This window comes from Saccopteryx leptura, chromosome 4 (assembly GCF_036850995.1).
Source record: "Saccopteryx leptura isolate mSacLep1 chromosome 4, mSacLep1_pri_phased_curated, whole genome shotgun sequence".
NCBI classification, from domain to species: Eukaryota; Metazoa; Chordata; class Mammalia; order Chiroptera; family Emballonuridae; genus Saccopteryx; species Saccopteryx leptura.
In genome coordinates, this window is record NC_089506.1 from 35,130,490 (window position 1) to 35,149,079 (window position 18,590).

Here is an 18,590-nt window from a genome sequence, read left to right on the forward strand (position 1 = left end):
AATACTTTCCTTAGTCTGTAATTTTACCCATTTCTCAAATTTGTGATAATAACACCTAAGGTTTCTTCTGATTATTAAACTGAATTTCCTCCTCTTTCAGAGCAACTGGAGAAATTATTTCATTTTGCTGGTCATTGTTCTTTGTTAAAATAATCCTCAAAAGAAAGGAGCAGGGAAACGTAGCATCTTTAGAGCGAAGAAAACAGTGGCCTGGGTTTCACTGCCAGTATCATTCTGTTGATGGGCATCTGAAAGCTCTTGCATTTGTCCCTTTATTCCTGAAACCATTCACCCTCACTGTGTACCTAGCTTCATTTCAAATCACTACAAAACGTCTATGATACATATTCTATCTTTGGCCTTCTTTAGCTATTTACCTTACTTATGAAGTATCAGCTTTTTTAGAAGTGCCCCTTAGGTAAGTATATTTTCTCATTCTGAGCATACTTTTCAAACACCAGCGTGTTCTATGACTTTTATGAAGCAGCGAAGAGTTGTCTTTCCTCACCATTCATTTCACTTTGAACACCCTCACGAGTATTCTGAAACTTTTCCTTGCGTTTATATGTTGTATAGAGGTGAGATCTGAACATGACCTTGTCTTTGTTTCTGTCGTATCCGCCCACAGGATGAATATAAGCCAGAAAAGTCTCTGTCTGAAGAGGATTTGAAGAATGCCGTGAGCGTGCACCACGCGCTGGCGTCCAAGGCCACCGACTACGAGAAGAAACCGAACGTGCTTAAACTTAAAACTGCCGACTGGAGGGTCTTGCTTTTCCAGGCCCAGTATGTTCTGTTGATTTGGTTTCTTCTTTTTTTTTTTTTTTAGTTTGCATAGCACCAGTTTATACAGAGAAAGAGAATCAGGATCTGCAGGGGACACTTTTTGAGCTGGAGTTAAAGTGTTTGGTTGCATTAGAGAGACAGCTGGCTGCCTAAGGAAACAGAAAAAGAAATAGAAACCCTGGGTTCGAGTTTTTTGTTTGCCCCATAAAGTCGCCGTGTGACTTCTAGTCAGCCGCTTTCATCTCTAGAACTTCATATCCTCATGAATAAAATACAAGTATTTTAGTATACATGGTCTATCAAACAGTGAGCAAAATAAACCCGAGTTCGGATCATTATTTCCTGGCTCTTTGTCCTAGCATGTAATTTAACCTCTTGGAACCTCAGCTTGTTGCTAGTGTAGATAATAATGTTTCTCTTACAGGGTTCTAGTGAGAATTAAATGAAATCAAGTGTAGAAAGGGCCTCCACAATGTCTGGCACATAGAAACTGTTCAATAAATGTAGATTTCCATGCATTCTCTCTTTTCCCTCCTTCTGAGCTCTAATCTGTGATTATACTAGGAGGAGAAGATGAAATCATGTTATGGGCTAGGAAATAGGATAGAGTGCTAGTTTCCTAAGGGTCTGTTATAAGAAAGAAAGGGGGTGGGGGAGGGAGAAGAGGGCAAAGGGGGATGAATGATGACGGAAGGAGACTTGATTGGAGTGGTGAGCGCACAATACAGAGTGCAGGTGATAGAGAATTGTACACTGAAACCTCATTAAACAGTGTTACCCCAGTAAATTCAATTAAAAAGTAACAAGGGGTCTGTGACAGCCTTTGGATTAGAAGTGGAACATTCTACCTGGAAAATTCTGGATTTGTGAAGTGGGAAACTGGATTTTCAGAACTGAGCCTTCAGAACAGGAATTTTAATAGGAGCATGCATAGCATCCGTGTTTGTGACAGAAAATACTAATTATTCACAGCATACGTTTCATAGCCTGAACTTGACTTTAGAATCACTCTCAGCGCAACACTGCCAATAGACTGCATTTGATACTGGGATCAAAATTTGACATCAAGGTAGTGAACATGGTTGTTGGTCAACACAATGTAAGTTCCAAAAAAGAAATAAGAACAAGAACAGGTGCTCTAGTGATTTGTGAATGTTGAACTTGCAAAGGTATAAAATTGCTGACATCCGGTGAGGAGAAAGTTGTAAGGAAATCCAAGTTACACAGGATTTTTGTGGAGTGGGAGGAAGACAGTTTTAACACCACAAAGGGAACTATAGCCAGCTGTATAATTATAGCTATTAGTAATAAGAGTCCTTCAAATTATTCTATTCCCTAACATTCTTTTATTTTCAATCTAAAATACCGGATATAATAACTAAGGAGATCTAATTACTTCAGATAAAATTGATACCGAAATCAGTCAGTTGAAATAACAGAGTGGTGAAATCAGATTAGAGAGGCCTAGTGCCATGCGTGATACCCATGTGGTCTCAGGTTAGTGTGGTTTCTCTTTGAGTAAAGAAAATGATTTTAGATTGGCTAACATTTTGTTTATCGATTACATCCATGGTGGATAATTGGTCCTGGTTTATGACTATTTCTACCACTCATTTATCAATTCACAAATATTTATTAACCGCTGTCAGTTCTAGACCCTGTGACTGTGGTATGTAAGTTAAAGTATGATACTAGCACCATGTGACGTCAGTGATTTTTAGCAGCCACCCCACGGTTCAGTTTGGGAACTCCGTCACCACAAAGGGACCCCCCAGCGCCCATCCTGCAGCCCCTCCACATTTTCACGCCGGCCCCAGAGGCCACTGTCTCCTTTCTGTCTCTATGGTGTGTCCTTTTCCGGACCTTTCTTGTAAAGGGAATCGTACAGTATGTGGTCTTTTCCGTCTGGTTTTCTGCACAGAGCATCAAGTTCGGGGGGGTTCGCCCACGTCAGAGTGTGTGTGTCAGCTCTTCATCCTTTGTTGCTGGGTAGTTGTCAACTGTGTGGATATATACCACATTTTGTGTATTCATTTGCTAGTTGATGGACATTTGAATTATTTTTTTTCTTGTGACTTTTATAAAAAATGCAGCTCTAGACATTCACATACAAATCTTTTTGTGCCTCTTTGTTATTATTTCTCTTGGGTACAGACCTAGGAGTCGAATTGCTGAATTGTGTGATAATTTGTAGATACCTTTTTTAGTAAACTGTCAAAATTGCTTTCCAAAGTGGGTCGACCCTTTTCTGTTCCTTCTATCAATTTATCCCTCAGTTGGATTTTAAAATCAAATATGTGATTGGAAGAGATGAGTTAGCTTTTTAATTAATTTTTTACCTCACCCAGTATTAAACAGAAAGTAGGATTTAATAAATATTTATCAAATGATTTACCTTTATTTCCCCCTCTGTATCCTTAAGGGATAATCGCAGCCTTATGCTGCAGGTGATCATAGGTCCAGGGTCCTTCATTACCTTGGTGATTTCTGTGGAAATGTTCATTGCTAATGAAGTTTTGTCCAGGATTAGTTGTACCAAGAAGAATAAATGATTTTATGTGCCGTTTCAAATCAGCAATGAGAAATGGGCAAAGTGGGATGCACTCAGATATAGAAATACCCTGATGTCAATGTATGTTTTCCGCAGGAGTCCGGAAGAGATGCAGGGGTGGATAAACAAAATCAACTGTGTGGCGGCTGTGTTCTCGGCGCCGCCATTCCCAGCAGCCATTGGGTCTCAGAAGAAGTTCAGTCGCCCACTTCTTCCTGCCACCACAACAAAGTTGTCTCAGGTAACCATTTTGGTAGTGCTTTGACCTTGGAAATATTTGTATTTAAATATTTGGAGGGCCTGACCAGGCAGTGGTGCAGTGGATAGAGCGTCGGACTGGGATGCGGAGGACCCAGATTCGAGACCTCAAGGTTGCCAGCTAGAGCGCAGGCTCATCTGGTTCGAGCAAAGCTCACCAGTTTGGACCCAAGGTTGCTGGCTTAAGCAAGGGGTTACTTGGTCTATTGTAGCCCCACGGTCAAGGCACATATGAGAAAGCAATCACTGAACAAGCAAGGTGTCGCAATGAAAAACTTAATGCTTCTCCTCTCTCTCCCGTCCTGTCTGTCTGTCCCTATATATTCCTGTCTCTGACTCTTGTTCTGTCTCTGTTTAAAATATATATATATTTTTCTTTTCGGAGGGCGGGGGTGAAACCTAGGAGACCTGGTCCTGGAAGGGCATGTTGTTGAAATGGGTCACAATGAAGTGTACTGGGTTTTACAATTCAGGTAGGAAGCCAAGATAATTGGGTCAAGGTTAGTAGGACACACACTTTGAATTACTTTCTTTCTTTTTTTTTTTTTTTAATAATTTTATTTTTTTAATGGGGCAACATCAATAAATCAGGATACATATATTCAAAGATAACATGTCCAGGTTATCTTGTCATTCAATTATGTTGCATACCCATCACCCAAAGTCAGATTGTCCTCTGTCACCTTCTATCTAGTTCTCTTTGTGCCCCTCCCCCTCCCCCTTTCCCTCTCCCTCTCCCCCCTCCCCCCCGTAACCACCACACTCTTATCAATGTCTCTTAGTCTCACTTTTATGTCCCACCTACGTATGGAATAATGCAGTTCCTGGTTTTTTCTGATTTACTTATTTCACTTCGTATAATGTTATCAAGATCCCACCATTTTGCTGTAAATGTTCCGATGTCATCATTTCTTATGGCTGAGTAGTATTCCATAGTGAATATGTGCCACATCTTCTTTATCCAGTCATCTATTGATGGGCTTTTTGGTTGTTTCCATGTCCTGGCCACTGTGAACAATGCTGCAATGAACATGGGGCTGCATGTGTCTTTATGTATCAATGTTTCTGAGTTTTGGGGGTATATACCCAGTAGAGGGATTGCTGGGTCATAAGGTAGTTCTATTTTCAGTTTTTTTGAGGAACCACCATACTTTCTTCCATAATGGTTGTACTACTTTACATTCCCACCAACAGTGGATGAGGGTTCCATTTTCTCCACAGCCTCCCCAACATTTGCTATTACCTGTCTTGTTAATAATAGCTAATCTAACAGGTGTGAGGTGGTATCTCATTGCCGTTTTGATTTGCATTTCTCTAATAACTAAAGAAGATGAGCATCTTTTCATATATCTGTTGGCCATTTGTATTTCTTCCTGGGAGAAGTGTCTGTTCATGTCCTCTTCTCATTTTTTTATTGGATTGTTTGTTTGTTTGTTGTTGAGTTTTATGAGTTCTTTGTATATTTTGGATATTAGGCCCTTATCTGAGCTGTTGTTTGAAAATATCATTTCTCATTTAGTTGGCTGTCTATTTTGTTATCAGTTTCTCTTGCTGAGCAAAAACTTCTTAGTCTGATGTAGTCCCATTCATTAATTTTTGCCTTCACTTGGCTTGCCTTTGGAGTCAAATTCATAAAATGCTCTTTAAAACCCAGGTCCATGAGTTTAGTACCTATGTCTTCTTCTATGTACTTAATTGTTTCAGGTCTTATGTTTAGATCTTTGATCCATTTTGAGTTAATTTTAGTACAGGGGGACAAACTGTAGTCCAGTTTCATTCTTTTGCATGTGGCTTTCCAGTTTTCCCAGCACCATTTATTGAAGAGGCTTTCTTCATTGTGTGTTGTTGGCCCCTTTATCAAAAATTATTTGACTATATATATGTGGTTTTATTTCTGGGCTTTCTATTCTGTTCCATTGGTCTGAGTGTCTATTTTTCTGCCAATACCATGCTGTTTTGATTGTCGTGGCCCTATAATATAGTTTGAAGTCAGGTATTGAAATGCCCCCAGCTTCATTCTTTTTCTTTAGGATTACTTTGGCTATTCAGGGTTTTTTATAGTTCCATACAAATCTGATGATTTTTTGCTCCATTTCTTTTAAAAATGTCATTGGAATTTTGATGGGAATTGCATTAAATTTGTATATTGCTTTGGGTAATATGGCCATCTTGATTATATTTATTCTTCCTAACCAAGAACAAGGAATATTCTTCCAACTCATTATATCTTTTTTGATTTCCCTTAACAATGGTTTATAGTTTTCATTATATAAGTCCTTTACATTTTTAGCTATGTTTATTCCTAGGTATTTTATTTTTTTGTTGTTGCAATCGTGAAGGGGATTATTCTTTTGAGTTCATTCTCAAATGTTTCATTGTTGGCATATAGAAAGGCTATTGACTTCTGTATGTTAATTTTGTATCCTGTGACCTTACTGTATTGGCTTATTGTTTCTAGTAGTCTTTTTGTGGAGTCTTTGGGGTTTTCGATGTATAGGATCATATCATCTGCAAAAAGTGATACCTTTACTTCTTCTTTTCCGATATGGATGCCTTTTATTTCTTTGTCTTGTCTGATTGCTCTGGCTAGAACCTCTAGTACCACATTAAATAAGAGTGGAGAGAGTGGACAACCCTGTCTTGTTCCTGATTTAAGGGGGAAAGCCTTCAGTTTTGTGCCATTTAATATGATGTTAGCTGATGGTTTATCATATATGGCCTTTATCATGTTGAGATATTTTCCTTCTATACCCATTTTGTTGAGAGTCTTAAACATAAAATTGTGTTGTATTTTATCGAAAGCCTTTTCTGCATCTATTAATAAGATCATGTGGTTTTTGTTCTTTGTTTTGTTGATATGGTGTATTACGTTAACCGTTTTACGTATGTTGAACCATCCTTGAGATTCTGGGATAAATCCCACTTGATCATGATGTATTATTTTTTTTAATATGTTGTTGTATTCGATTTGCTAGTATTTTGTTTAGTATTTTAGCATCTGTATTCATTAGAGATATTGGTCTGTAGTTTTCTTTTTTTGTGCCATCCTTGCCTGGTTTCAGTATGAGGGTTATGTTGGCCTCATAAAATGTGTTTGGAAGTATTGCTTCTTCTTCAATTTTTTGGAAGACTCTCAGTAGAATAGGAACCAAGTCTTCTTTGAATGTTTGATAAAATTCGCTGGTGTAGCCGTCAGGGCCTGGACTTTTCTTTTTGGGGAGGTTTTTAATGGTTTTTTCTATTTCTTCTCTACTAATAGGTCTGTTTAGGCTTTCTGCTTCTTCTTGACTCAGTCTAGGAAGGTTGTATTGTTCTAGGAATTTATCCATTTCTTCTAGGTTGTTGAATTTAGTGGCATAAAGTTTTTCATAGTATTCTACAATAATTCTTTGTATATCTACGGTGTCCATGGTGATTTCTCCTCTTTCATTTTGGATTTTGTTTATATGAGTTCTTTCTCTTTTTTCCTTGGTAAGTCTTGCCAAGGGTTTGTCAATTTTGTTGATCTTTTCAAAGAACCAGCTCCTTGTTCTATTAATTTTTTCTATAGTTTTTCTGTTCTCTAATTCATTTATTTCTGCTCTGATTTTTATTATCTCCTTTCTTCAGCTGGTTTTGGGTTGTCTTTTTTCTTCATTTTCTAGTTCCTTAAGGTGTGAAGTTAAGTGGTTCACTTGGGCTCTCTCTTGTTTGTTCATATATGCCTGAAGTGATATGAACTTCCCTCTTATCACTGCTTTTGCTGCATCCCATAGATTCTGCTATGTCGTATTGTCATTTTCATTTGTCTGTATATATCTTTTGATCTCTGCACTTATTTCTTCTTTGACCCATTCATTTTTTAAAAGTATGTTGTTTAGTTTCCACATTTTTGTGTGATTTTTTTCCTCTTTTTTGCAGTTGAATTCTAGTTTCAAGGCTTTATGATCAGAAAATATGCTTGGTACAACTTCGATTTTTCTGAATTTGCTGATGTTGTTTTTGTGGCCCAACATATGGTCAATTCTTGAGAATGATCCATGTACACTGGAGAAAAATGTATACTCAGTCACTTTGGGAGAAATGTCCTGTAGATGTCTATCATATCCAGGTGTTCTAGTGTTTTTTTTAAGGCCACTATATCTTTGTTGATTCTCTGTTTGGATGACCGATCTAAAGCCATCAGCGGTGTATTGAGGTCTCCAAGTATGATTGTATTTTTGTCAGTTTTTGTTTTAAGGTCAATAAGTAGCTGTCTTATATATTTTGGTGCTCCTTGGTTTGCTGCATATATATTAAGAATTGTTATGTCTTCTTGATTCAGTGTCCCCTTAGCCATTATGAAATGGCCATTTTTGTCTCTGAGTACTTTTGCTGTCTTGTAATCAGCATTATCAGATATGAGTATTGCTACACCTGCTTTTTTTGGATGTTATTTGCTTGGAGTATTGTTTTTGAGCCTTTCACTTTAAATTTGTTTTTATCCTTGTTACTTAGATGAGTTTCTTGTAGGCAGCATACAGTTGGATTTTCTTTTTTAATCCATTCTGCTACTCTGCCTTTTTATTGGTGAGTTAATCTGTTTAAATTTAGTGTAATATTGACTCTTGTGAGTTCCCTATTGCCATTTTATAGATTGCTTTCTGTTAGTTTTGTGTCTTGTTTGATTCTTCTCTTTCCTTTTTCTATCTTTTGCTTTTATTTGGTTGTATTCCATACATCTTTCCTCTGTTGCTATCTTTTTCAAATCATGTGCTTCTGTGGTGGTTTTTTCAATGGTGGTTACCTTTAAGTAATGAAAAGGGTTCCTACCCTGTTCATTGTAGCACACTATTTTGTGAGTACTTTTGCACTCCATCGTCCTTTGCTACTGGTAATCTCCATCCTCTCCCCCCCTTTCTTTTTGTTGTTGTCACAGTTTAAATTTGGTTTTATTGTGTTCTTCTTGGAGCTTTTACTTGTGGCTTTGTTTTTTTTTTTTTTTTTTTGGTTCTTTGTATCTGTTTGGAGAACCCCCTTTAGTAATTCCTGGAGTGGGGGTTTTCTGATGATAAATTCCCTCATCTTTTCTGTATCTGTGAATGTTTTTATTTCTCCTTCATATTTGAAGGATAGCTTTGATGGGTATAGTATTCGTGGCTGAAAGTTCCTCTCTTTCAGGACTTTAAATATTGGGGTCCACTCTCTTCTAGCTTGTAGAGTTTCTGTTGAGAAATCTGATGATAATCTAATGGGCCTTCCTTTATATGTTGTATTCTTCTTTTCCCTGGCTGCCTTGAGAATTTTTTCTTTGCCGTTGGTTTGTGCCAATTTCATTATGATGTGCCTTGGAGTAGGTTTGTTGGGGTTAAGAAAACTAGGAGTTCTGTTTGCTTCTTGAATTTGAGGTTTTAGTTCTTTCCACAGGCTTGGGAGCTTCTCATCTATTATTTGTTTGAGTATGTTCTCCATTCCATTTTCTCTCTCTTCTCCCTCTGTTATACCTATTATTCTTATGTTATTCTTTTTGATGGAGTCAGATAATTCCTGTAGGGCTATCTCATTTTTTTAAATTTTTGAGTCTCTTTCTTCTTCTCTCTGTTGTGCCTCAAGTTGCTTGTCTTCTATTTCACTAATCCTACCTTCTATCTGGCCTGTTCTATTAGCTAAGCTTGTTACCTCGTTTTTCAGCTCGTGAATTGAGTTTTTCATCTCTGTTTGATTTGTTTTTACAGTTTCAATTTCCTTGGAAATATATTCTTTGTGTTCATTGAGTTGTTTTCTGAGCTCCCTAAATTGCCTTTCTGTGTTTTCTTGTATATCTCTGAGTATTTTTAGGATTTCTATTTTAAATTCTCTGTTGTTTAACTCTAAGGTTTCCAATATATTAAATTTTTTCTCCATAGATTTTTCCTCATCTATCTGTGTTACCTCTCTTTCTTTTGTATCCATGATATTCAATTTTCTCTTCCTTAATGGCATCTGAGGGTGGTTTTGTTGATAGTATTAATGAGATTTAATAAAGAATAAAAAGTTAAAAAAAAGAAAAATAAAAAATCGAAGTTTTTTTTAATTAATAATTAAGTAAAGAAAAATAAAATAAAATAAAAATTATAAAAAAAGGAAATTATTCCCCCCTCCTTTTTTCCTCTCCTCTCCTCTCCCCTCTTTCTTGAGAAAATCTTGTGGTGAACTGTGAATTATACTGGACTAAATAGAACAAACAATGCCTGTAATGGAGGGCCTGAATTGGGGAGAAGTAATAAAGGGGCAAAAAAATAAAACCAGAAAAAAAGGGGGTGTGGACCCACAAAAAGCAAATAAGGAAAAAATTTGGGTCAAGAATAAAATGATTTGCTTTTAGGTGTTGGTTGACTAAGAGTTATGATGAGAGGAATAAGAGGGAAACAGGAAAATGGGGGGACAAATTAAAAAATTACTATTGTATTTAGTGGAACAAGAACTAGATAAAATGGAGAGCCAGGGATGGGAGCACTGCTAGTGAGTTAAAAAGGTGAAATAAAAACCCCCCCAAAATGCCACAAACATAAATTTGAGTTCCAGATAAGATAATTTGTTCGTTATTGAGATTTGAATGAGAGGAGATGTAAAGGAGAAAGGAAGAAACTAATATAGAGGGAGAAAAGAAAGAGAGAGAGAGAGAAAAAGAGGGAACCACTAAAAGAAGAAAAAAGAAAAAAGAGGAGAGAGAGAGAGAGAGTTAAGGGTTTTGGAGTGCAACCCTCATAGAGAGAAAGGAAGAGGAAAGAAAAGATAATGGGAGATGTAACACTTATGGCTAGTGTAGTTCAAGGAGAGGAGAGAGTAAGACTGGTAGAGAGTTAAATGACCAAATTGGAGGAGGAAAAAAAAAAATCAAGAATGAAGATAAGAGAAACAAACGAACAAATATAATAAAATGGGATAGATTATAAAGTCTGCAGATTATTCTTGATTTTGAGAGGTTATCTTCTTGCTTTTTCTTTTCTCTCCTTCTTCCTGGTCGGTGACTCTGTACCCCGGGTTCTGCCCCTTTGGCACGCTCAGGTAGAGGTTTGCAGATGATAAGTCTCTATGGCGATGTCATATATTGTGCTTCAGTCTCGTTGGCAGTCGAGGCTCATTATCATTTATAGGCTCTGACAGTGAGAGAGTCCGTGTTCCTGGAGCCTCTCTCCTAGTCTTTCCTTCCTCAATTAGTAGCCTGATAATCCAGCTATGGGGTTGCTGCTGCCTCTGCCTGGATAGTAAGAGGCTCAAAGAGCTGGCAACTCCCCACTCTATTCCCACTCAGCACAGGGCTCTGGGTAAGGCTCAGTCAGTCAGAGCTGCTAGCATAATCAGGCGGGGCTTCCGCCCACTCAAAGACCTCTGGCTCTGCCACTCTGTCTGGTAACACAGGCGGGCACCCACTCCCGGGGTGCTTGGAGGAAACTCTTGCTCACTATCTGTGCGCAGACCAGGATATCAGGCCGGAAGTCTCACACTCTGAGTGAAACCCCCGCCCACACGGAAAAGTTCCAGTGTTGGAATTGGCTTTTGCTCCCTCCCCCTGGACGGCTTTTTCAGGGCGCTGGGGTGGCCTGGAGATTCCGCTTTTGGCCCACACAGAGGCCTCTGACTCTGCCCCTCTGTGGGATAACACGGGCTCCCACTCCTGAGGTGCTGGGAGGAATCTCTTTCCCACTCTCTGTGTGCCAACCAGGATATCAGGCCAGCTGCCTCACCCTCTGAGTGAAACCCCCGCCTGCACAGAAAAGTTGCAGCATTGGAATTGGCTCTCGCTCCCTCCCCGTGTGCGGCTTTTTCAGGGCACTGGGGCGGTCCAGAGATTCCTCTTTTGGCCCACACAAAGGCCCCTGACTCTGCCTCTCTGTGGGGTAACATGAGCGCCCACTGCTGAGGCACTCGGAGGAATCTCTTACCCACTATCTGCGTGCGCCAACCAGGAGATCGGGGAAAATGGCTGCCCCACTTGTCTTTCTTTGTCTGGGTTTGGCGCGAGTGTTAGCTTGTATTGCCTGGATTGCCACAGGCACAGTTTTTCCTTGGCTTGGATCTCCGTGCCACAGCCTGGTTCGGCCGTTTGTGCCGCGGCCTGGATCTATTCACCCCCTTTGCCCGCCTCAGTTTCTATACTCTCAGTTCCCAGTGAAAGCAGCCCTATTTAGGTTAGTGAGGAAGGTGGAGCATTTCTTACTCCCTATTTCCTTTGGGGTTTGATTATATATTTAGCCAATTTTTCACTCAACCATACCTTCGGGTGTATTGCAAAACATCTGGAGGCTCCAAGGATAGGTTTTTCTGTTTCTGGTTGAAAATCTTGTTGAGTTTTGGGGGAGATTTATCTGTATCGCTTCCTACCGTGCCATTACTCTGACGTCATCTCCTGTATTACTTTCTAAAATCTATATTCATTTACTTACCATCCAGTCATACAGGCCTAGTTTTGTTGTTTTTGTTTATATGAACAGCTCATGTTTTTGAATGAACTAGCTGATGTTAGACATCCTGGTTTGGAAACAAGCTTTTATCCACTCTTTCAGTTGTTTGTTTTTCCTTATTTTTATAATTGAGGTTTTCTCATATCCCAGGCTGTATGTGATGCTAAGTATATAAAAAATATTCACAGGAATCCCATCTTGCACAGTTCAATGGGGCAGGCCCTCCTGATCCCACGGGGAGAGCTGAGTGTACCATGTGGGTGTTCCTCCCACAGCTAATCAAGACAGAGTGCTAGAGCTTTGTGCCAACTGCACTCACAGAAGCTTCTCTCCTGTTGTCAGATTGATCTCTCTAAAGATCATATTTTATCGTGTCTTTCTCCTACTTAAAACTGCTCTAAGGACGCTGCATACAGTCCAGGTTTGCCAGCTTTAAACCTGTCTGCAACACTGACGAGTCAGGGACTTTGGAAGCTACTTTGATATCTACTGTGAATTTCTTATTGGTACAATAATAGAAACAATTTCATCAGTCTCTGATCAACCAGGTCTTGTTATTAACTGGCTCATCTACACATTTCATATTATCATTATCAATGATACATTTATTTAATAAATATGTATTATATGCCTGTTGTACTTCAGAGACTATTTTTAGGTCTGGAGATAGAAAGGCAGGTGAAACCCAGACGCTGAGATTGGATTGGCAAATACAAACGAGCAAGTATTTGTGACACAGCTGGATGAGAAGTGCAGGAAGGATGAGTCCAGAGTGCTGTGGGGGTACAAGAAAGGGACATCACCGTGGAGGTGAAGGTGGAAGTGTGATATCTACTATGAAGCTTGAGGGATGAGCAGCAGTCAGGTGTGTGTGGCAAGAGGGAGTGATCAGATGAGGATCAAAAGGGCCCAAAGGAGAAAGCCCTGGGATATGGGAGCCACTCGTAAGTTATCAAATGTGATTTGAACACGAAGTGTGGAGAAAAGGCAAGAGACGTTCCCGCAGAGGTGAGCCAACGCCAAATGATGAAATCTCATTTGTCACATGTAGGATTTGGATGCTTCACTGGTTCCCAGCGTCCTTAGAGTAATAGTGGGAAAGCCACAAAGTAATGGGATTAAATTTGCTCTTTAAAAAGCATTCTTGTTACAATGGGAAGAAGGTATTAGATAAGGAAACTGCTAGAAGGAGAAAGGCTAATTTTAAAGGCACTTGCAATAATGCAGTGTAAAAATAACTGTTAGCTGCAGAATAGACGGAAGTGGAAGGCTTTAAGTTAGTTGAGAAAAAATGGAGAGTGTTGTGCTAAGAAAAGGAAGAAATGTCAGATAAAATTAGGACCAAAAAAAATATATCTCCTGTGAAGTGACAGGGAGGACGTTGGGTCCCTTGGTGAGAGGAGGAATGGGGTGATGGGAGAAGCCATGCTGGTGTTCTTTGAGGAAGAAATGAAAGGTAGTAAGGAGGTGCAGGAAGGGAATGTGTATAATAAAAAACATATGGGCAGGTACGAAGAAGAGGGGAGACATGGGCTTAGGAAAGACTCTTGTTTTTGTAAGCTCATAATTATTATCTATTAACGTGAGTTGGAGGTCATTGCCAGTGTTACGTAGGGCTACCAAGGAAACTGGTCAGCACAGAAGGGACTGAGCCAGCTCACTTTACAAGGCAGAATGGCGTTTACTTTTCAAGGATAATAAATACCCTAAGGACAAAAGAAGGCTTTACCTCTTATTGATGATCAGAGAATATGTTGGCAGATTTCTCCATCTACCCAGCTGACATATGGACTCTAAAAGCAAATGTAGTTCCTCACTTTATTTTGGATGGTGAACATAAATTTAACATGATTGTATTTAACATAAACAGTGAACCACATTACTGAACGTAAGAGGAGAAAAAAGCAATTGAAAAAGAGGCAAAAAAAACACCTTCCAAAGTCGGGTTTTGTTCTAATAATTTCACTAGGGATTTCTCAGTTGTTATTTTTCAACAAATTGGTCTTTCTCACAATTAACCTCACTGATAGATCAGGGGAAAGGTGAGCTGAAGTTAAGGAGGAACCATTGATAAGAATAGAGCAACATAAGTGTTTTTCCTTGTTCTTTCCTCACGATAGAATCTACATTTCTATTTACTTTCTACTTCGAAAAATATACTATTGTACTGTTTATGTGCAGGCTATATATTAGTAAGTCACTTATACATAAAAGTGAATATTCATCTACTTGTATATTTTTACCATGAGACCAGACAAGCAAGCACCTTTTTTCTCAAGACAGGATCTGTAATTTAAATAAATCTTATACTGGAACTAAAAATAGGATGCATAAAATTTTTAGATATTTCCTCATGTTGAACATAAATCCACAGAAGTGCAAAAAAATGCATATGTAATGATGCAATGTGATCAAAATGATGAATTCACCATTTTAAATAAGAAAGCAATAACCAAAAAGAAGTACCCTCTTATGTCACATAAGACAAGGTAACCAAGCCCTTTGCTGGCATTTAATTGCATTGTAAACTGTAAGATGATTTCTTTTCCTACAAATAAATAACCAAACTTTTGTTTCCATCTGGAAAATGAGGAGATCATTCTAGAATGTTTTTAAGGTTCTATCACTAGCTCTATTTTCTTCTTTTTCTTCCCCCCCCCCCCCCAGGTCATCATGTTTATTTACTAAAAATGAAGATGAAAAGGCTAACTTAGAAACAAATACGTAAAAACCAAGCACATTATAAAGACCAGGTTAGAAAGGGGGAGAAGAGAGGTCACACACAGCCTGGGGCAGGTGTTTGGGTGCCCTCCGTGTTGCAGTAGTCTTCGCTGGAGTCCTAGTGCATCGTTGGTGAATCCTGGGATGCATCAGGACGTTCCCGCGAGTTCTTCCGTTCCCGCGAGCTCTTCCGTACCCTGAAGGCTGGTCCTCATCCCGCAGCCCAGGCATTCTCAACATCCGCACTACACTGACATTTTGGTCTGATTAGTTCTTCATCGTAGGATGAGTTGAATTGTAAAATTTTCAGCCTCTACCCATGGATGCCAGTATCATCTCCCCAGTTGTGCAACCAAAAATGTTTTCAGACATTGCCAAATGTCCTAGGGGCCAAAATCCACCCACCTGCTGCTGAGAACCCTGCTGCAGCCCCGCCATCCTTCCTCCGCCCGCCCACAGCCTGGCTGTGCCTCCCTAGATGCCAGGACCACTTGGATCATTTCAATTTACGGAGTACATGTATAACAGTGTGAGTGCCCTGCTAGAAAAATAACTAAGCGTTCAATTAAAAGATTGTTTGGTGCTTTTGAAAACACACTGTTCATCACCCTGTCATTTGCAAGCTTTTCTTTAATTTATTCTTGTCTTCTATCCAAAACGTTTTAGCCTTCATTATTAATATCGATAATTGTCAGCACAGCGTGGTTCTTTCTGAGCCACTCTGCTGTGTGGGAGGAGTCACCTTCCTTAGCTGGTTTTCATGGCAGTGTTGCCAGAGCACATTTTTCCTCTGTTGGGAGTGGAGAGACTAGTTTGAAAATTCAAGTTTTGTTCTCCTTCTCAAGTAGCATTCCAAACGGGGTTCTGTGGTTGGCTCTCTCCAGGATGTACCCAGGACCTCCCTTTCTACTCATCAGAGTAGTCATTTTCCAATTTTCATGTACACGGGATTTATGGAAGTAGATCTTTGCACCCAACCATCATAATCTTAAAAGTGTATGTAGAGGTCTTAACAGGTTCAGTCATGCAGACCATCCATAGAGTCTCAGCATCCCCTTGCTCCCTCCTGGCTGTGTCCTTGGCGCAGGGTCTAGTGTGTGGAAGGCAAGCTGACTGCACATTCCGAGCACAGGGTAGAGGACGAGGAGCCTCTGATGGCCGGCAAGCTCGAGGGTCACCCAGAGGTCACATCCCCTTGATCACCTCCTCCGACGGGCAGACATTTGGTGGGATTTCAGAGGAGGAAGTCAATCTTGTAGTTGTGTCCCTCACTGGCCAGAACCACTCCCTTCCCACCCCATTCAGTGTCATGCTTTCACTCACAAATCTTGTCACTTCTCTTTTAGTATCTTTCATATCCTACCCACATCCCTTAATTCAGACTTTTGTCATCTTTTACCTAGATCACCAGTCTCCTGATGTTTTTAATCACTCACTTTCTCAGTACTAAATCTTTGAACAGATATCCTACAGTATGTGTATTATTTATATAAAATGTATTGGATGTCCTACTATCAATACAACATGACAAAATACTGAACATCCTGTGTCATTAGGGAAATACAGTACAAATCAAAGCCATGAGATACCTCTTTATACTCATTAGGATGGCTATATATATTTTTTTAATCTTTATATTTAAAAAGGATAATAATGTGTTGTTGTGGGTGTGTAGCAACACATTGCTAGTTGGAATGTAAAATGATGCAGCTATTTTGCAAGAAACAGTTTGATGGTTCATCAAATGATTAAACATAGAGTTAACATGTGACCAGCAGTTTCACTCCTACTTAGGTATCGAGAGAATGAAAACATGCACCCACACAAAAACCTTTACCCAAATGTTCATATCAGCATTATTCATAATAGCCAAAGGTGGAAATGGCCATCAGCTGCGAAATGGATGGATGAGACGTGACATATCCTACAATATGGGCGAACCTTGCAAATATTATTCTAGTGAGAGAAGACAGTCACAAAAGAAACATACTGGGACATTCCATTCTAAGGAAACTAAATGTCATTAAACAAAATAGAGATGATAGTTGCAAAACCCTGTGAGTTATTAAAAACCAGTGAATTGTACATTTTAAATGAGTGAACTGTTAGGTATGTGAATTATATCTCAATGCTGATTTTAAAAATTCTTCCCAAGGGTCATCTTGCCTAGGATGCACGTACCCCACTTTGGGAAACTCTGGCATACTCTCAACTCTCTTCCTCTGATCTTGCTTCTCTCCAATCCATCCTTCTTGGTTCTGGCTAATCCATATTTCGTATTATGTCACTTAACTGTAATTGACTCACTTTTGCCAACAAGATGCAGCCAGAACTGCCACGTCCCAAGTCATGACTATACTTTTCCAGAATAGAGAAATAGTACATTCATTTCTTAGAGGTCTGTGTTTAACATACATTAAATACTCAATAAAACAATTGATTAAGTCACATTGAAGCTATCATACTAAAGCTCACTAAACACTGTTTAAGGTCTCTACTACTGTTTTAAAAATGAAATGATAAAACAATCTTTCTGATGGTACTTCCGGCAATAGTCCCCCCTCAGACTGACTCAAAGGCAGATGTTTTTATTCTAACTTCCATACAGCCTGGGTTTGATATGTGCTTAGCAATTTGACTCATAAACTGCCTAGCAGACTCCTCAAAATGTCATAACCTTCTGAGTCATCTGTCTGCTTTAAAACAGCACAGAGGAAACAGTGTGAGCCCTCCCGTCTTTACCTTCCCTTTAAAAAAAACCACTTTATTCTGCCACTATTTACTGAGGGACCTGTCAGTCAGGTACTGTATTAGCTATGTGGGCATTATAAAAATATCTAAGGCAATGGTCTTGACTCTCAGCTTCTGAGAACCTAAGGTATGTGTTCATGTCAGGCAGGCAATATCTGTAAGCCACAGACTGCTGCATACTGTGGTCTCAGCTCAGCATGTACTGGGCACTGGAGGATTTGAGAGAGGGACTTGAGAAAAGTAACCTTTTTCTGCCTTTAAAGAGCTTGTAATCATGAAAGGAAATTAAATTCACACATAATTTAGAGTATATTTGTAATAAGCATGCGGTATAGACTTTAGGGGCTAAGGTAATGCAGAAGAGGAGGAGGTTGTGAGATGTGATGACACTGGTCTTGGGTGGAATTCGGAGAAGGGACCTGAGTACCACTTCCGTGTTGAGAACCATGGGGGGCGGGCACGTTAGAACCCAAGCAGTGCACAAAATTTTGAAAACTGAGGTCAGCATTGATACATTAAAACATGGAATGTTTTCAAGCTTGTCTTCGGTAGCCCTTTGGATTGAAGAAGGTTGTTCCAAGGAGAGTTTGTAACTAGGAGCTGGGAGAAGGGGGCTGCTGCCCCACTGCCCTGACCTCTGCGGCCCCGAGCAGGAACTCTCTGGAGCTCCGTCGCCTCTCAGAGGAATAGGCTAGAAGGGCAATGGCCAGGTTCTCTTCTGGCTTAAGAGTTCCGAGGATTCACAACTGCGGGGGGGGGGGGGGGCAGCTGGCAGGAACCCAGCACAGAGCCTGCGCAGGGCGGTGTTCTGTGAGTCCGGGACAGGGGACTTCTTTCTCCTGCCCGGCTCTTTCTGCCTAGTCCTTGCTGCACCTCCTCTCCTCTTGTATGTGCATTTCTATATCGTCATTCCCTTTTATTTTGACAGCTTTTCTTTCATCCTCTTCTGCAGGGGAAGTAATTAGAAAGTCTAATGCTTGGTATAAGATGGATGGAGAGCTAGTTTCTGAGCCTTGCTGGTGGTGGGGGCTCCCCTGGGCTGTGCGTCAGTATGAGGGCTCTCTCTCCCCCAGCCCTTGGCTCACTCCCAGATATTGAACATCTGCTTGCGTGGCCCTATT

The 18,590-nt window shown here is 39.9% G+C and overlaps 1 protein-coding gene across 7 annotated transcripts in view; it reads left to right on the top strand.

Moving 5' to 3' along the window:
• Nucleotides 1-18,590, top strand: part of PSD3 (pleckstrin and Sec7 domain containing 3) — a 597,461-nt gene that overhangs the window by 543,418 nt on the left and 35,453 nt on the right. For all 7 annotated transcript variants that reach the window (XM_066380473.1, XM_066380474.1, XM_066380475.1 and 4 more), the window contains 2 exons: nt 629-786; nt 3,434-3,578. In XM_066380473.1, coding sequence (XP_066236570.1) covers nt 629-786; nt 3,434-3,578 — 303 coding nt within the window. The remainder of the gene's footprint in view (nt 1-628; nt 787-3,433; nt 3,579-18,590) is intronic.